At 32.8% G+C, this 16,263-nt stretch overlaps 1 protein-coding gene across 3 annotated transcripts; it reads right to left on the bottom strand.

Annotated features, from left to right (window-relative positions):
- Window positions 1-1,736: 1,736 nt before the first annotated feature.
- Window positions 1,737-7,691, bottom strand: LOC101508266 (external alternative NAD(P)H-ubiquinone oxidoreductase B1, mitochondrial). Of its 3 annotated transcripts, none has more exons than XM_004507164.4 (10): window positions 7,529-7,691; window positions 6,537-6,807; window positions 6,052-6,255; window positions 5,342-5,592; window positions 4,854-5,073; window positions 4,556-4,660; window positions 3,659-3,922; window positions 3,423-3,544; window positions 2,181-2,300; window positions 1,737-2,071 (listed from the first exon to the last, which is right to left on the bottom strand). In XM_004507164.4, exons 1-10 carry the CDS (start codon window positions 7,618-7,620, stop codon window positions 1,984-1,986), a joined length of 1,737 nt encoding a protein of 578 aa, XP_004507221.1. In that variant the 5' UTR covers window positions 7,621-7,691; the 3' UTR covers window positions 1,737-1,983. The 3 variants fall into 3 exon arrangements, with proteins under 3 accessions (XP_004507221.1, XP_027191800.1, XP_027191801.1); XM_027335999.2 differs by lacking the exon at window positions 7,529-7,691 and adding an exon at window positions 6,932-7,072; XM_027336000.2 differs by lacking the exons at window positions 1,737-2,071; window positions 2,181-2,300 and adding an exon at window positions 2,763-3,190.
- Window positions 7,692-16,263: the final 8,572 nt, after the last annotated feature.

The raw sequence follows: 16,263 nt of genomic DNA, 5'->3' as shown, positions 1-16,263 counted from the left end.
ACCCGAATCAATAATCCAAGTTGAATCCTGACATGCAAAGTTTATGGAATTATCATCACAAACAATATAGACATTATTAACATATGCAACTGTTGTTGTATTTTTGTCATTTTTCTTCTCTTTGTCTTCATTTCTTTCCCTTTATTAATCTCTCTTAAGGAATGTGCAATTTCTTTTTATGTGACCCGCTTTGCCACAATGATAGCATATCACTTCTTTTCTAGTCCTAGACTTGCTTCTTGACTTGCTACGACTTTTAGAGTTGTCGCGTTTATGCAAGTTTCTAGATTGACTTATCCCCCGTGACTCTGTAACTAGTGCGTCTGACTTTGAGGAAGAGCCGATCAAACCACGTTCCTTTCTTCGAGCTTCTTCGTTCAACATGCTCTCTTTAACTGTTGACATTTTCAACTTTCCACTTGGAGCTGAATTGATCAACATCACAACAAGGACTTCCCAATTATCAGGCAAGGAACTCAACAATAACAACGCTTGCAACTCATCATCTAATTTAATTTCTGCAGTTGTCAACTGATTCACTGTATTCTGAAAAATACTCATATGCTCTGCCATTGAATCCCCATCTTTGTATTTCATATTCACCAGCTTCCGAATCAAGAATGCTTTATTTTGCACATTCTTTCGTTCATACAACTCTTTTAATTTTTTCCACGTCTTGTTAGCATCTATTTCAGTTTCAACATGTGGATATACACTAAGATCCAACCACTGCCTGATCAACGCCACTGCCTTTCTTTTCATCTTCTTCTAGTTAGCGTCAGATTTATCTGCGGATTTAGCAGTGTCACCCTCAATAAAATCATACAAATCTCTACTGTATAACATGTCTTCCATGAGAGTCTTCCAAAGTGTGTAATTAGAATAGTTGAGTTTAATCATATTGAGACCTTTATTTTCCTCCTCCATTTAAATGTACAAATCAAATCAATCGAACTTTGATACCACTTTGTTGGGAAAAACCAGGGATAATTAGCAATAACTATCTCAATAATGCGGAATATTTTTTTCTCCATCTGTGCAGATAAATGGCCAAACAGAAAATACAATTACACGGAGCAAAAATAATTGACAGAAAATTAAATATGAGACAAACACAATTTTTAACGTGGAAAACTTCCCTCAAATTGAGAGAAGGACTTAGTCCAGTAAAAACTTCCACTATAATAATTAATGGGTACACGAGAGTCTTCCTAATAACAAAGTAACTCTCAGAGAAGATAAAATTACTCAAACTATATATTAAAGTAACAAACTCAGTGGTAGAAATAACATACTAAATTTGTAGATCAAATGAAGCAAGTTTACTACACACATGTTACCACCACTAGAACCAAACCCTTATTTTTATTCTCTGGCGGCCGTTCTCTTTCGTTCTAATTCTTAGGAATTTCTAAATCATTTTATTTCCTTCACGTGGGCCAAGCCCATTAAAACCTTTTTTTTCTTTCTTTTTTTTCAATAATAATAATACTAATACTAGTAAAACTAGGGGATTCCACTTGGGGAGTGAGTCCACCCAACACCCACCCATAAGGATGAGTGAGGGAATAGCAGACATGCTTAGATCCTGTTTAATTGAAATTTACAATTGGCAGCGATTCTTTGAATCCTATTTCTACCGCCACCGAATAAAAGAAAATCAAAGGCTTAATCGAGAGCGAGAGAGCATATTGTTATGTACTCTAAAGCGACACTTTGGTAAAAAGACCTATAAATTAAACTCTTTAAAGATTTATGAATTAAATCAATCTTTTTCATAATAAAAATATCATTTTACATTTACAAAATGAAATGAAATCATTTAATGTAATATCATGTCTAAATAACCATAGTCGTAATTCTTTCTCAAACTGTGAGCAATCAAGGGTGGACATCCCTATACATTATTATATATAAAAGTTACAAGAATTAACAGAGAAACAACAGGCTCCAAAATAATGCAAACTTTGTTTAATTATCAAATTAAACTCGACTTGAATCCCTCCCAAATATGAATCTTCTAGTCCAATCAGACACGACCAAATACCTTGTGCGCCAGCTCACTTGCTTGCTGCACATAGAAGAAGAACACTGTCAGCGTTATTAAATATATGCTAAATGACGGTGAATATTTTGTACCAAGCTATAAACATGGCAAAAAAAAAACGCATAAACATTACCTTGCATATACAGAATACCAAAGCCATTGAGTGCTGTGACCAATGGAAACCCAGTCTCCAGGAAGTTCTGCTGCTGCCTGCTCCCCACCAAGTGGAGCAAATTGCCCAAAATGTTTATACCTTTTCATAATAAAAAAGAAACCAACCTCTCACTGATTAGTTAGTGATTAATGCAGCACAATTGTTATTTGTTATGTGATAGACTTTAGAGTCGAACTCATTATAAGAAATTAAGAATGAGGTTTCAAGTAAAATCAAAATGTTTTGTCTGATGAAGCAAAAATGATCCTCCAAATGGATGTTATGGCATAAATTTTCAAGGTTTCAACCCAAAATGATAATTTCTTATATCAGTTTTAAATGTATGCCATTTAAAATTTATATTTTCTGAAGAATATTATTCACATAGTGAGCATAGACTGTGGACACTGGACAGCACTTCACCTAAATGGAAATTTTATCAATTTCTGCTTTCGAATTCGAAGCGATCACTAAATAATGGGATATGAGACTTATTGAAAGCTATGGTATCGAATAAATAAAGATGAAACTCATATTGAAAATAAGTTTAACAGCTTAATACAAAAGAAAAATCCTGAAGAATATTTCATATATATTGATGATTAAAAAGATTACAAAACAATGAATATAATAGCTCTATTTATAGAGCACATCTGAACTTAACCACCCAACTAACTAACTAATCAACTAACTAAGGTTAATCAACTAACTAAGTTTAATCAACTAACTAACTCATCAACTATGTTTAATCAACTAACTAACTAAGTCAACTCTAACTAACTCATTTATTTCTAATAAGACTAATGTAACAGTTATACTTGATTTCACTGATATCCATTCAGGCATTCACATACAGCAAACACTTTTTCCAAATCTGTTTGTCTCTTTGTATACGACTTGTTTGACATTGTTCAATGCATTAATTATTTTTTGCAAGTAGGAAACATAAACTTTTTCTCTCTTATAAGGATTGGTGTGAAGAGTGCAAACTGCAAAGAATACATAGTACAAATTATGACGTCAATAATTATAAGGGTAATTTTGGAAAACTAATACACATTATTGACAAATTTATTACCATTAACCAAATTACTTTTTTTAATACCTGTGAGTTAGATAAATGACTCTCATATTAAAGGACTGCAGAAGTAATTTCCACACTAAAGGCGGGAAATACAGAAAACAATATAAACATTACGATTTACGAAGCACATGGTCTACCTGAAAGGACGAAAGTTATGATGTCCAGATCCTGTAAATCGTCGTGGTCCTTCTGGATGCTCTTCAATATGATCAATGCGGTTAAAGCAATTAGCTAGATAAGCACCTTGTTGTGCAGCAACCTACATATATACTGATACATCAAAAACTTACTCCATATAATACTTTTTGACAGAAAAATGTAGTCTGCATAAGGAATCATTCGGTTATGGGAGAAATGACGCATACTCACTCACCTGTGCAGTTGCTGGAAGACTCTTCACCTGTGAATCTGCAAGAGAAAGGGCTAGCTTAAACCCTTCTATGTCTATTTCTTCTCTTTCATTTCCTTGCGGGTCGTTCCACAGAACCCTCAAATCAAGTATGTTTTTCTTCTTTAGATAGTATTCAACTTGAGGATATCTTACAATTATGTCATCCATCACTTCTTGGAATTCTTCTATGGTTAAAGTACCGGAGTTGTTTTTGTCTGCAGCCTTAAATATGTCGATGATATCATCCTACAAGAAGCATAAATAATAGGTTAATCATCGCATATATAATTTCAATAATGATCTACATAACTGTTAATTATAGGAATTAAGCATATCTAACAACTTTATTGAAATATTTGAAAATAATCAAATGACAGGAAGAATGAGCTTAATTTCTTCATAAGATCCCAAGCAGGATGGTCAAGTCTGTATTAGTCTTGAAAAGGAGGATACATTACCGTGATGTATGTTGGAAAACAGACGAAAATGGAAAATGGAGAACCAAGAGTGTGAATGTGCTGGCTGTGTGCTTCCTGTTTGCAGGGGATGTTTGGTGGTGAACAGAGGTTAAAACGCTGCAATGAAGGCAGCAGAGCCCCACACTGAAGGTGTCTAAGGTTTACCACAACCATAGAAGCTAGGGTTTATGCGGAAGGGAGACTCAAAACTAGGCTCTATTACCATATAGAAAATGTTTCTGATATATTTCAAAGTTATTAATAAAGTAATTTGTTTAAATAGACTATTCTAAATCTAACTGCCTGATTAATGGACCTAATAAAATTATTACTAGTAATTACAAATATATGTTATTTACAACAATGCATTAAATAAGATTAGAAGTCGAAAAAAGAGACTCTTAAAGGCTTAAGGAGGTACCTTGATTTTACGTTGATTTATTGATGAACAGTCACCAATGGCATACACATTTTCACATCCTTCTACTCGCAACCATTCATTAGTTGCTAGTACATGCCTCTTAGCCTGCACATAGAGTAATCCAAGGTTATATATATATCATAGTTAAAAGTGATTTTCAGCCAAGAGAAAACAATTAAATGCATATGAGAACTAGCATAATACTAAAGGAAAGCTTCCCCATAGCATGTACCCACAAGAAGTTAAGAAGAACGGACTGGAAAAATGTGTTTCAGAAATGCATGGAATTAAGCAGCACCTGACCAATTTCTTGCATAAAGTCCCTTATAACTGGAACAGTACAAATGCCAGTGGACCAGACAATCAATCCATGGGGAACAGAACAAACCGATCCCGTTGATTTCACCTTCATTGTAATTTCTTGGTCATTAACACTCAAAACCCGGCATCCGGTTTGAACTTCTATACCATCTCTCGTAAACTTCTGCTCAGCAAATGAACTTATTCTTTCATCGAACCTACAAGATTGAAGACATATTTTCTCTGTTCGTGAGTTTTATAAAGGCAGGGTTGACAATATGAAAGATTCAAACAGCTGGTCAGAGTTACTTAATAATTTATCTTATATATGACATTAGCAATACAGAAACTCAAGAAAAATTACTTTTATAAGGCTTAAATTGTGTGAAAGAAAAAGTTATGACCTACATTTATAAATGTCCACCAAATACCAATAAAAGCTAAAAAGCGTCAGAAAATAATTGAGACAGTAAACATCTCATTTACATGTTCAAGATGTGATCGCCAGATTGAATTAACGTTATCTTCACTTTATCTTTAACAGAAGGATATAATTTGATCAAGTCTTCTTGGATATAATCATGCAGCTCTGCAGCAAATTCAACACCAGTTGGACCTCCTCCAACGACTACAAAATGAAGATTTGACCTTTGCTCCTCTTCAGATTGACTAGGAAGAACAGCCTTCTCAAGACAATCTATTACAGACAGTCTGATCTTCTGAGCGTCCTCGACGTCCTATAAGTGATAATATAGAACATTTTGGATAAGTTGCAGAAAAAAGGTGTTGATTATAACTCTTGCTCACCAACAAGTTCAAAGACTTTGTGAATCTCCTGATGAACCAATAATCATAAACATGCAAATTAAATTTTTTACCGTGAATCAATTTAACAAACAAAAATAGTAACCACAAGTACACAACCAAAGCTTTTTCCCAATATGTGGGGTAGGTTAAATAACAACCCTTTTTACCCAAGATTAACATCTCAAGAACTTTTCAATTCAAATAATTTTTAATCTATACACAACAAATAAACTTGCTGTCGTAAATAACAAATACATGTAACTATTTGTAATAACTATATTCGACCCACTAATCAGGCTCATTAGATTTAGAAACCTCTGTATAAACGAATTTGTGCTTACATTCCATGGAAAACTTTGAAATATATCAGAAATATTTTCTACACTTACCTTGAGAAAATGACAGTTCTCCTTGACACCAGGGGTATTAAAAGTATTAACTTGTGCTCCTACTGCTACAACCAAGAAGTCATAATCCAGAGAAAATTCACCACTTCCCACTAAGTTTTCAATATTACACCGACATAAAACCTTTTTGTCTGCAGCATCAATCTTAATGCATTCTGCTTCCCAAAATTTTATTTCTCCATTAGTCTACAATGGGAAAGAAACAACAAAATAAACTCCATTAATAAATTACTAGTCAAAATACCCTTGAAAAACAAGAAAAAGAAGAGGGCAAAATCGCTGATATAATCACAAGGTGAGCGTCTCAAGACACATAACAAAGTCATTCCCCGTATGGTCATGTTTTATGAGTTAAGGATCAAAGACACTTTAATTCTCATTGCATAACTGCACAAATGTGATCAACGCAGTTTAAAAAATTCATATACTAATAGTAATTCTTAGAAGTCTAGCTTTGTTTCATCCACCTTTTTAATAATGTTTCGGACCGGTTCTACGATGCTCCGTGCTTCAACTGTCCCGCAAGTGACACTGGGTAATAAGGGAGTAAATGCAAAGTAATTACGAGGCGAAACAACCTGAACATCATATAATGAAGCATCCAAACCCTTAAGAAAACTAGTAGCACCCCATCCAGTTCCAAGGACCACAACTTTCTTTTTCCGGGGCTCACGATCTTCAATTTTAGGATGTTGGGCTTCTGATTGTGATTCTGAGAGTGCCACCACACCTCCACCACTGCAATTTCCAACAGTAGATCCAATGAAATAGAAAAACTTGTTAACTAAAAACTATTAAATACATTATACAGCATAAGTATAGGCAAGAAGCAATATCCAAAATGACATTTGCAAGGCAATACCATTTTATTTTCATACTTAGATTTTCTGTTATCTTCAGAAAACATTTGAATCTGTTCTCTTCTTTTGAATTTATGACCTCTATTCAAATCCCATTATCTATCCACCATAACCAATTGTACTATACATTTTTATATTAACCAATGTGCCAAAAGACTTCTCCCTAATGAGGCGGAATTTCACACCTTTGTTTTTCACCATTTTTTTATGAGGATCATTAAATAGATTATTTATTAAAGTATCATTAATGGTTATTTTATAAGTGTCCCAAATTTAAAATCAGTCAAACTCTTACCACTGATGTGACAACTCATACTGATGATCTTAATTAATAATATAAAACTAAAAAGAAAAAAATTGAATAACTTCCAAATAATGTTTTAATAATCTAACTAAAAGCAAAATAATAATTGAATAACATCCAAATAATTTTGTAGTGAATTACTATATATTTGATGATTGATATGAATTAGAATTTGTTTGATCAACATCCAGTTGCATCTTGTATTTTTTAATATTTATTTAGTATTATAACATTTTATTTTATCTTTATATAATCTACTCATAAAAAAGGGAATGAGAAAAGAAGAAAGTAGGACCTTAAAGCGCAGAGAAGCAGAAAGTTGGAGCAGAAAGGGGAAGTACTTTTGAGAGCCCTGGAGGCTCTGGTGAAGAAGGAAGCAATTGTCATATTGAACTAAAATAGACACACCAAACAAACAAACAAACAACTTCCACTTCTAAGCATTTGATCAGATCCCAACTATATTTATTTATTTATTTACTTATTTATGTTTTAATAAATTTTACTTCAACTTAGACGGCTAGAGTTAACACATAGATTGACGCGTGGATGTTAATAAATATAAAAATAAATAAATGACAAAAAAAACCTTATCTACTCCTGTGCATGAATGAAATAGAGTACTTGTATTTTTACACTAAAATTTTTAATATTTATTTAGTATTATAACATTTTATTTTATCTTTATCTCTCTTCTTAATATATTAATATATCAAATGAATTGCATAATCTTTATTTCTTTCTCTTCTTAATATATTAATATATTAAATGAATTACATAATTTTTATTTCTTTCTTTTTTTAACATGTATATTAAGTGAATGAATATTCAACAAACATTTTAAAATGAATTATAATTAAAATATTATTTAAAAAATTGATAAATTTATTTTATAATCTAAGAGATGTTGTTTGTGATCATTGGAATTTTAAAATATTTTTTAAAATTGACTTATAGTGGACCATGGTTCATATTAGAATTTGTCTTCGAACGAACTATGTTTTAAGTTCTTGTAGTATGACCATTTTCTAATTTTAGACCTTCGAAAAAATATAGTGTTTGATGTCGATGTTATCCTAGATTCCCCTTATTATAGTGTTTGATGTTTGATGTCATTTTTTTCATGCCACTTAGATGACATGGCATGCAGTGCAGGCATGATGTCATGAGTCTAAATCTATTTGAGGAATAAGAGTTGGGCCATTATGATGTTGGACCATAACAAGGCCTGTATGTGAGAAGTAAGTGAAACATAGTTAGGCCCAAATGAATGAATCATTGTGTTATGGATTAGATAAGGGTGAGTGTCCTTGCCTACATAAAAATAAAAATAAGATATTTCTAGAATATTCTATGAATTTCCAAGGGTACACTAACGTTAGATTTACATTTTTCTAGAAGGAATATATTTACAGCTGCTAAACTCCAACACTATATATGTACTATTGGGAACATTCAATAAAGGCAAGAAGAAATTTAATAAGTTCAGAGGTCATTCCACTTACGGAGAACTATTCTTTTTTAATACATTTTATTCTCAATTTCATTTTACTAAATTTGATCCTCTTTCACGTGATATGCCACGTGATTTTAATATTTTGATGTTGTTGGTGGAATTCTCTCTACACCACCTCTATTACTTATCAAGTTGTGAATAATTTGGTCAAACGCGCCTCTCATTCTAGGCACTGCAATATATCAATATTAAAAAAAATAAAAATAAAAACTTAAAAAAAAAATTCATTTCGGAACTTTCATATGGCCAAACTTTCGAAACATGTTTCGGAAATTTCGTTGAATGCCAAAGTTCCGAATCAGCTTCGAAACTTTCCATGCATTCCAAAGTTTCGAAACTTTCCTTGCATTACTGGATTTTTTGCATTTCGAAACTGTCATATTGTTGGAAAGTTTCGATGTTTCTGCATTTCAAAACTTTCATCTTCAATGAAACTTTCAAAAGTTTCAGAAATTCTTGTGAAATATGTATTTCGAAACTTTCATAATCATAGAAACTTTCGAAGGTTGGAAAAAAAATGGATTCGAAAGTTTTAAATTTTCGAATGTTATTCTTACTTTTCAATTTCAAAGGTTTCAAACTTTCAAATCTTTGACAATTTTAGAATCGGATATTTTAAACTTTCGAATTAAATGGGTGAAAAAAAGAAAGTGAAATTTTGAAGGTTTTTATAGATAACACTAGGGGAAATTTGGTATTTTCCATATAAATAGGGGGTGACAGGTAAAACAGGGGGTACACGATATAAAACTTGTAAGAGAAACATAGTTAGGCCTAAATGGATGAATCATTGTTTCATGGATTAGATAGGGGTGATTGTCCTTGCATACATAAAAATAAAAATAAGATCTTTATAGAATATCCTATAAATTTTCAAGGGTACATTAACGTTAGATTTACACTTTTCTAGGAGGAATATATCTACAGCTGTCAGCTAAACTCCAGCACTATATATGTACTATTGGGAATATTCAATAAAGACAAGAAGAAATTTAATAAATTCATAGGTCATTCCACTTACGGAGAACAATTATTTTTTAATACATTTTATTCTCAATTTCATTTTACTAAATTTGATCTTTCAGGTGATATGCCATGTGATTTTAATATTTTTTGTGTGTGTGTTCATTTTATTCTCTAAAGTGATAAAGTGTAGAGTGTCTATTCCAAAGAACACTATTAACTTTGTTAGAAGGATGATAGTCAATGGTTAGTCATCAATAGCATAAGCAATTACATGTCACAGTCCGCATAATATCCACGTCATTATTTAATTTATTTATTTATTTTAATTTCAACATCGTTTTTCGCTCCTAACTCCTGCTTCTGCTATATCCTATGTTATTCTCACATCCTTGTATACCTCTCAAGTCTCAACTACCAAGGCTCCTTTCACAGCCACAAAGTCCACCATTATATAGCTATGTTTTCATCAAATTGGATGATGACAATTTTCTAACATGGAAGCAACAAGCCATTGATTCGCTCAAGGGTTTAAAACTACATTGACGAATCAACACATGGACATAAACTTGTTATATTTCTCAATTATGCAAACAAAGTTGTTGGAAAGATCAACGAAGCATTTGAAACATGGGAACAACAACATCAAATAGTTTTTACGTGGATTCTTGCATCAATGGCTCCAACACTTCACACAAGAATGTTGAAATGTGAACATGCATTCTAGATTTTGAAAAATTTACAGATCTCTCAAACTAGGGCAAAGAAACAACTACAAAATTCAAGAAACAATGGGGAAAATTATTGATTATTTGTAAACAATTCAGAAAATTGTTGACACTTTTGCTACAATTGGATCACTAATCAGGAGTATCCAAATTGTTTACTTGAGGAGTATGACTCCATTGTTGCTTCTATTCTTTCACGAACTGATGCATACTCAGTCATGGATATTATTAGTTGGTAATCAAAAAGGGAATTATTGAATAATATCTTGATTATCATTATTAGAATTAATTAAATTACAAAAGAGTGGGGTTTATATATATAGAACCCAAATTGACAGTAAGGTACAAAATACAACTAACTAAACTAAAATATAGCTAACAACTAACAAACTATATTGACTAATAACAAACTATATTGATTAATACCCTTCATCAAGCTGATGAACATATGGAAGTGAGGCCAAGCTTGGAAAGAAATGCGTGAAATGGTTTTGGATCCAAAGCCTTGGTAAATAAATTTGCGAGTTGAAGAGAAGAGGGTATTGGAAGAAGATGAAATAGTTTGCTGAAGTTTCTCTTGAACGATGTGGCAATCGAGCTCAACATGTTTTGTGCGTTCATGGAATGAAGAATTGGAGGCAATATGTTTTGTTGATTGATTGAAGAAGAAGAAGAAGAAGAAGAAGAAGAAGAAGAAGAAGAAGAAGAAGAAGAAGAAGAAGAACTTCAAGTTTCCTAAGTCCTTGATTTTGAAAGATTTGTGAAGAAAAGCCTTTACGGAATGAATTTCTACAACACCATTACAACAATAATGTCATCGAGGTAAAGGCTTTTCGTTATTGAATAATATCTTGATTATCATTATTAGAATTAATTAAATTACAAAAGAGTGGGGTTTATATATATAGAACCCAAATTGACAGTAAGGTACAAAATACAACTAACTAAACTAAAATATAGCTAACAACTAACAAACTATATTGACTAATAACAAACTATATTGATTAATACCCTTCATCAAGCTGATGAACATATGGAAGTGAGGCCAAGCTTGGAAAGAAATGCGTGAAATGGTTTTGGATCCAAAGCCTTGGTAAATAAATTTGCGAGTTGAAGAGAAGAGGGTATTGGAAGAAGATGAAATAGTTTGCTGAAGTTTCTCTTGAACGATGTGGCAATCGAGCTCAACATGTTTTGTGCGTTCATGGAATGAAGAATTGGAGGCAATATGTTTTGTTGATTGATTGAAGAAGAAGAAGAAGAAGAAGAAGAAGAAGAAGAAGAAGAAGAAGAAGAAGAAGAAGAAGAAGAAGAAGAAGAAGAAGAAGAAGAAGAAGAAGAAGAAGAAGAAAGGAAAATACTTCAAGTTTCCTAAGTCCTTGATTTTGAAAGATTTGTGAAGAAAAGCCTTTACGGAATGAATTTTTGCAGAATCATTACCGTAGTGAGTTTTGCAACAGGAGAATATGTGTCAAAATAATCAATACCTACAATTTGAGTAAAACCCTTAGCTACTAAACGTGCTTTAGATCATTCTATGGAACCATCGGCTTTATATTTTACCTTATATACCCATTTGCATTCAATGGGTTTCTTACCATGTGGGAGAGGTGTTAAAATCCAAGTATCATTCTGATTGAGTGCTGCAATTTTAGATTCCATTGCAGTAACCCAACAAGGATGTTTAGCAGCCTGCTTATAAGTAGTAGACTCTTGAATAGAGGAAATGGCAGCAACAAAGGAAAAATGTGCAGCAGATAAATTATTATAAGACATAACATAAGAAATAGGATATAAGGGGTTGGACATTGTATCTGTTACAGCAACATTGCATTGAAAATCCTGCTGGTAAGCAGGACGTTTTTTAGTTCTTGAAGATTTCTGTATATAAGAAGGGTCTGCACTATCAGAGGCATGGTTGGTGGGAGATACAATGTCCAAATTATTGTGGATAGGAGAATGTGGAACACATGAGTGTCTTGCAAGATGACTAGTATTATTATAAAGAAAAACATCATCAAAACTCAAAAAATTAAAATCATTAAAAATCATTAAAATAATAAGAAGAAGTATTAGTAGAAGAAGAATGAAGAGAGATATAAGGAAATATATGTTTATAAAAAACAACATTTCTTGAAGTAAAAACATCACGAGTATGTAAATCAAATAAAACATAGCCTTTAGTACCTAACTTAAAACCAAGAAAAGTACATTTTCGAGCCCGATGGTCTAGTTTGGATCTTTGATGGAGTAAGGTAGAGGCAAAAGATAAACAACCAAAAACCTTTAAATCAATAAAAGTGGGTGGCATGTTATAAAGCAATTCAAAAGGTGTTTTGAACATCAAAACAGGGGTAATTAATCTATTGATGAGAAAAGCGGCATGGCATAAGGCAAAAGACCAAAAAGATTTGGGAAGTTTTGAATGAAAAAGTAAAGTTCTAGTGACATTCAATAAAGGTCTATGTTTTCTTTCAACAATACAATTTTGTTGAGGGGTCTCGACACAAGAGGTTTGATGCAAGATCCCCAAGTCAGAATAAAACTGAGGCATATTAAATTCAACACCATTATCACTTCGTATGATTTTTACTTTGACAGAAAATTGCATTGAAACAAAATTTAAGAAATTTTGTAGTGTAGGTCTAGCTTCTGACTTAGAGTGCATAAGAAAAATACAAGTAAACCTTGTGTGATCATCAACAATTGTTAAAAATATTTATAACCATCAATTGAAATGTCACTAATAGGGCCCCAAATATCATTATGAATTAAATCAAAAGCGTGTAAAGATTGACTAGAACTTAAGGGAAATGGGAGCCTAGAAAATTTTCCTAAATGACAAAAATCACAAATGACATTCTTATTTATTGAAATATAGGGAAATTGTTTGCACATATGATTCAATACATAAATAGAGGGATGACCTAATCTTAAGTGCCATATATCAAAAGAATCAAACTTCATGCTTAAAAACATGTTTATTATAGGAAGCATTAATGTCATCTAAAGAAACATCAGTTGATAGAACAATATGAACTCTTTTGAGAATAAAAAGATTGTTAAGATGTTCCACAATTCCAATCATCTTTAAGGTATGTGAATCCTGAAGATTGCAAGAATTTTTACTAAAAATCAGTTTACATTTTAAATCACTCATTAACTTGGAAATAGAAATTAAACTGAATTGAAACTGAGGTATGTAAAGAACATCATTCAGAAACAGAGATTTATCAAAGTAAATAGAACCAGAAAAATGTGCAAGAAGCGTGTTTCCATTAGGGAAAGTGATGGAAACAAGTTTTATCCTTTCAATTTTAGAAAAACATTGAATGAAAGAAGAAACCTGATCTGAAGCACCCGTATCTAAAATCCAAATAGAACGATTATGATAAATAGAACCTATATTGGAAACACTAGAAATCAAGTGGGTATTGGCGGCTTCAGTAGATTGTTTTTGTGATGAAGAAGTGTTTGAGGTCTCCTTTTTCAACGACTGAAGAAGATTAACCAAGTAATGATAATCTTCCTTTGAAATTGAAGGAGAGTGGTCTTCTGGAATTGAATTGTATGATTAAGCAGACTTGGTGTCAAGAGGAGGAAGTGGATTAGGATTATGGTTTTTATTTGAACGATACCCAGGTGGAAATCCATGTTTGAAGTAGTAACAATCCACTGTGTGATTGGTCTTATGGCAATGGGTGCAGAACATTTGAGACTTTGGTTGAGCACGTCCTCTACCACGTCCAACTTGTTGCGTATTACGATAATTGGTATTTCCAAATTCACACTGAAAACAGTAGAGTCTGGAGGAGACGGATTGGATGCAGGTTCTTGTTGAACAACCAAAAAATATACCTTGCTAATGGAGGGTAATTTCTCTATGAGGAGAATTTGAGTGAGAATGTTGGAATAATTGTCATTCGATCCTTTGAGGAAACAAGTGACGTATTCTTGATCTTTGAAGCTTCGAACAACGATGCTCAGGTTGCATGTGCAGGGAACAGAGCAAGCACACAAAGGTGTTGGGCGGAAATCCTCGAGTTCATCCCAAAGAATCTTAAAATCGGTAAAGAAAGTCGACAAATTGTGATCTCCTTGTTTAATTGAGTGAAGGTCGCGTATAAGATCAGAAAGACGGAAGTAATTACCTTTGGTGAACCTATCACGTAAATCGGACCATAGATCAAAGGCAGAGTCGATGCAAATTATGCTTTGTGAAATGTGTGGTGATAAAGTCCTGGTGATCCAAGAAATCACCATGTTGTTGGCGCGATCCCAAATATCGTCATCAGGATGTGAAGAAGAAGGCTAAAGAAGCGAACCGTTGAAGAACTGAATCTTGTTCTTTGATGAAAGTGCGCATTTCATTGCTCGACTCCAATTATAATAGTTCGAATCGTTCAATGGTGGGGCGACCAAAACAGCATCAGGGTGAAGGTAATAAGGACTCCGTGGATTTAAGGCGGCATCTTTGGATTGGGTGGAGCTTTGGTAATTGGAATCAGATGATGAACCATTGTTGTCAATCTCCATGAGAGACGATGCAAGGAATTGAAAGGATTAGGTTTTGGAAAGAGGGAATTTGGGAAAAACGCTAAATTTGGGGAAAACGCAAAAGGAAAGAACGGAAGCATTAAATTTTGGTTTAATCTGATACCATATTAGTTGCTAATTAAAAAAGGGAATTTATTGAATAATATCTTGATTATCATTATTAGAATTAATTAAATTACAAGAGAATGGGATTTATATATATAGAACCCAAATTGACAGTAAGGTACAAAATACAACTAACTAAACTAAAATGTAGCTAACAACTAACAAACTATATTGACTAATAACAAACTATATTGACTAATAGATATTGAGGCTTTGTTAATGGCAGTGAAAGAACGAATAGAAAAGCCGAAGAAATTGATAATCTTGGTACTACATAAGTTCAAGCAAATTAATGCAAATTTTTCAATCAAAAGGAAGAAGAAGGTGTGGCAACAAAAGTAATTTCTCAATTCAAAGGTGGAGGATGCGTGGATTTAGGAGGCAAAACTCAATGCCAGGTTTGTGAAAAGTTTGGTCGCATTGCTCGTAATTGTAGGCATCAATTTGATGCTCAATACAATGAAATAACTACCACCAACAATTCTGCAAAGTCTAATCCTACATCATCTCCAAGTGAAAGAGCGTTGAAGGATTCCTCTACACCAATCTCAACCCTGATGGCATTCCCAAGTTCTCTAGTTTAATTCAAAAATCTTACTATAATGGTGATAGGAAATTTAAAGTGGCTATTGGTAACTTTAGTGATATTTTTCACATTGGAAATTCATCATTTTGTCCGCCTAATGCTAAGAGTCCTTTATTTTTGCATAATTTGTTACATGTTCCTAACATTTCTAACAATTTGTTAAGCGCCTTAAGTTTTCTCATGACAATAACGTTTACTTTCAATTTTATGTTGATCTTTGCTATGCCAAATCTAAGGAAAACAATGATATTTTGTTGGCTGAAAGCTTCAAACGGGATATGTGCATTTGATTCCATTAATATGCACTCCTCACATGTTAACACTGCTCCTAGTAGCAACATTTTTGTTTGTAATTCTAGTTATGTTAGACCTGTCAATTGTAATTATGTTGTTTCTAAACAATGCTCAAATGACAATTCTGTGAATGTATATTCTATTTGGTGGGCTAGATTAGGCCACCCTCTCATAAAATTGTATCTTTTGTTCTAAACTTGTAATATTTCTCATCAATGGAGTAAGATTCCCTCTATTTGTAAGACATGTTTGGGCAAAGCTCATAAAGCCATTTTCCTTAT

The sequence above is a fragment of the Cicer arietinum genome, chromosome 6 (assembly GCF_000331145.2).
Source record: "Cicer arietinum cultivar CDC Frontier isolate Library 1 chromosome 6, Cicar.CDCFrontier_v2.0, whole genome shotgun sequence".
NCBI lineage: Eukaryota > Viridiplantae > Streptophyta > Magnoliopsida > Fabales > Fabaceae > Cicer > Cicer arietinum.
Note: the sequence above shows the minus strand (reverse complement) of the source record. Positions and strands in the feature narration are given on the sequence as shown.

What these genes read in the sequence shown, in the direction of transcription:
- LOC101508266 (XM_004507164.4), bottom strand. Translation starts at nt 7,620, where the DNA reads ATGACAATTGCTTCCTTCTTCACCAGAGCCTCCAGGGCTCTCAAAAGT. An exon ending in CTGCTTCTCTGCGCTTTAAG is followed by an intron (nt 6,808 to 7,528) that starts GTCCTACTTTCT and finishes TGGAAATTGCAG; the next exon opens with TGGTGGAGGTGTGGTGGCAC. An exon ending in TTATGCAAGAAATTGGTCAG is followed by an intron (nt 4,661 to 4,853) that starts GTGCTGCTTAAT and finishes CTCTATGTGCAG; the next exon opens with GCTAAGAGGCATGTACTAGC.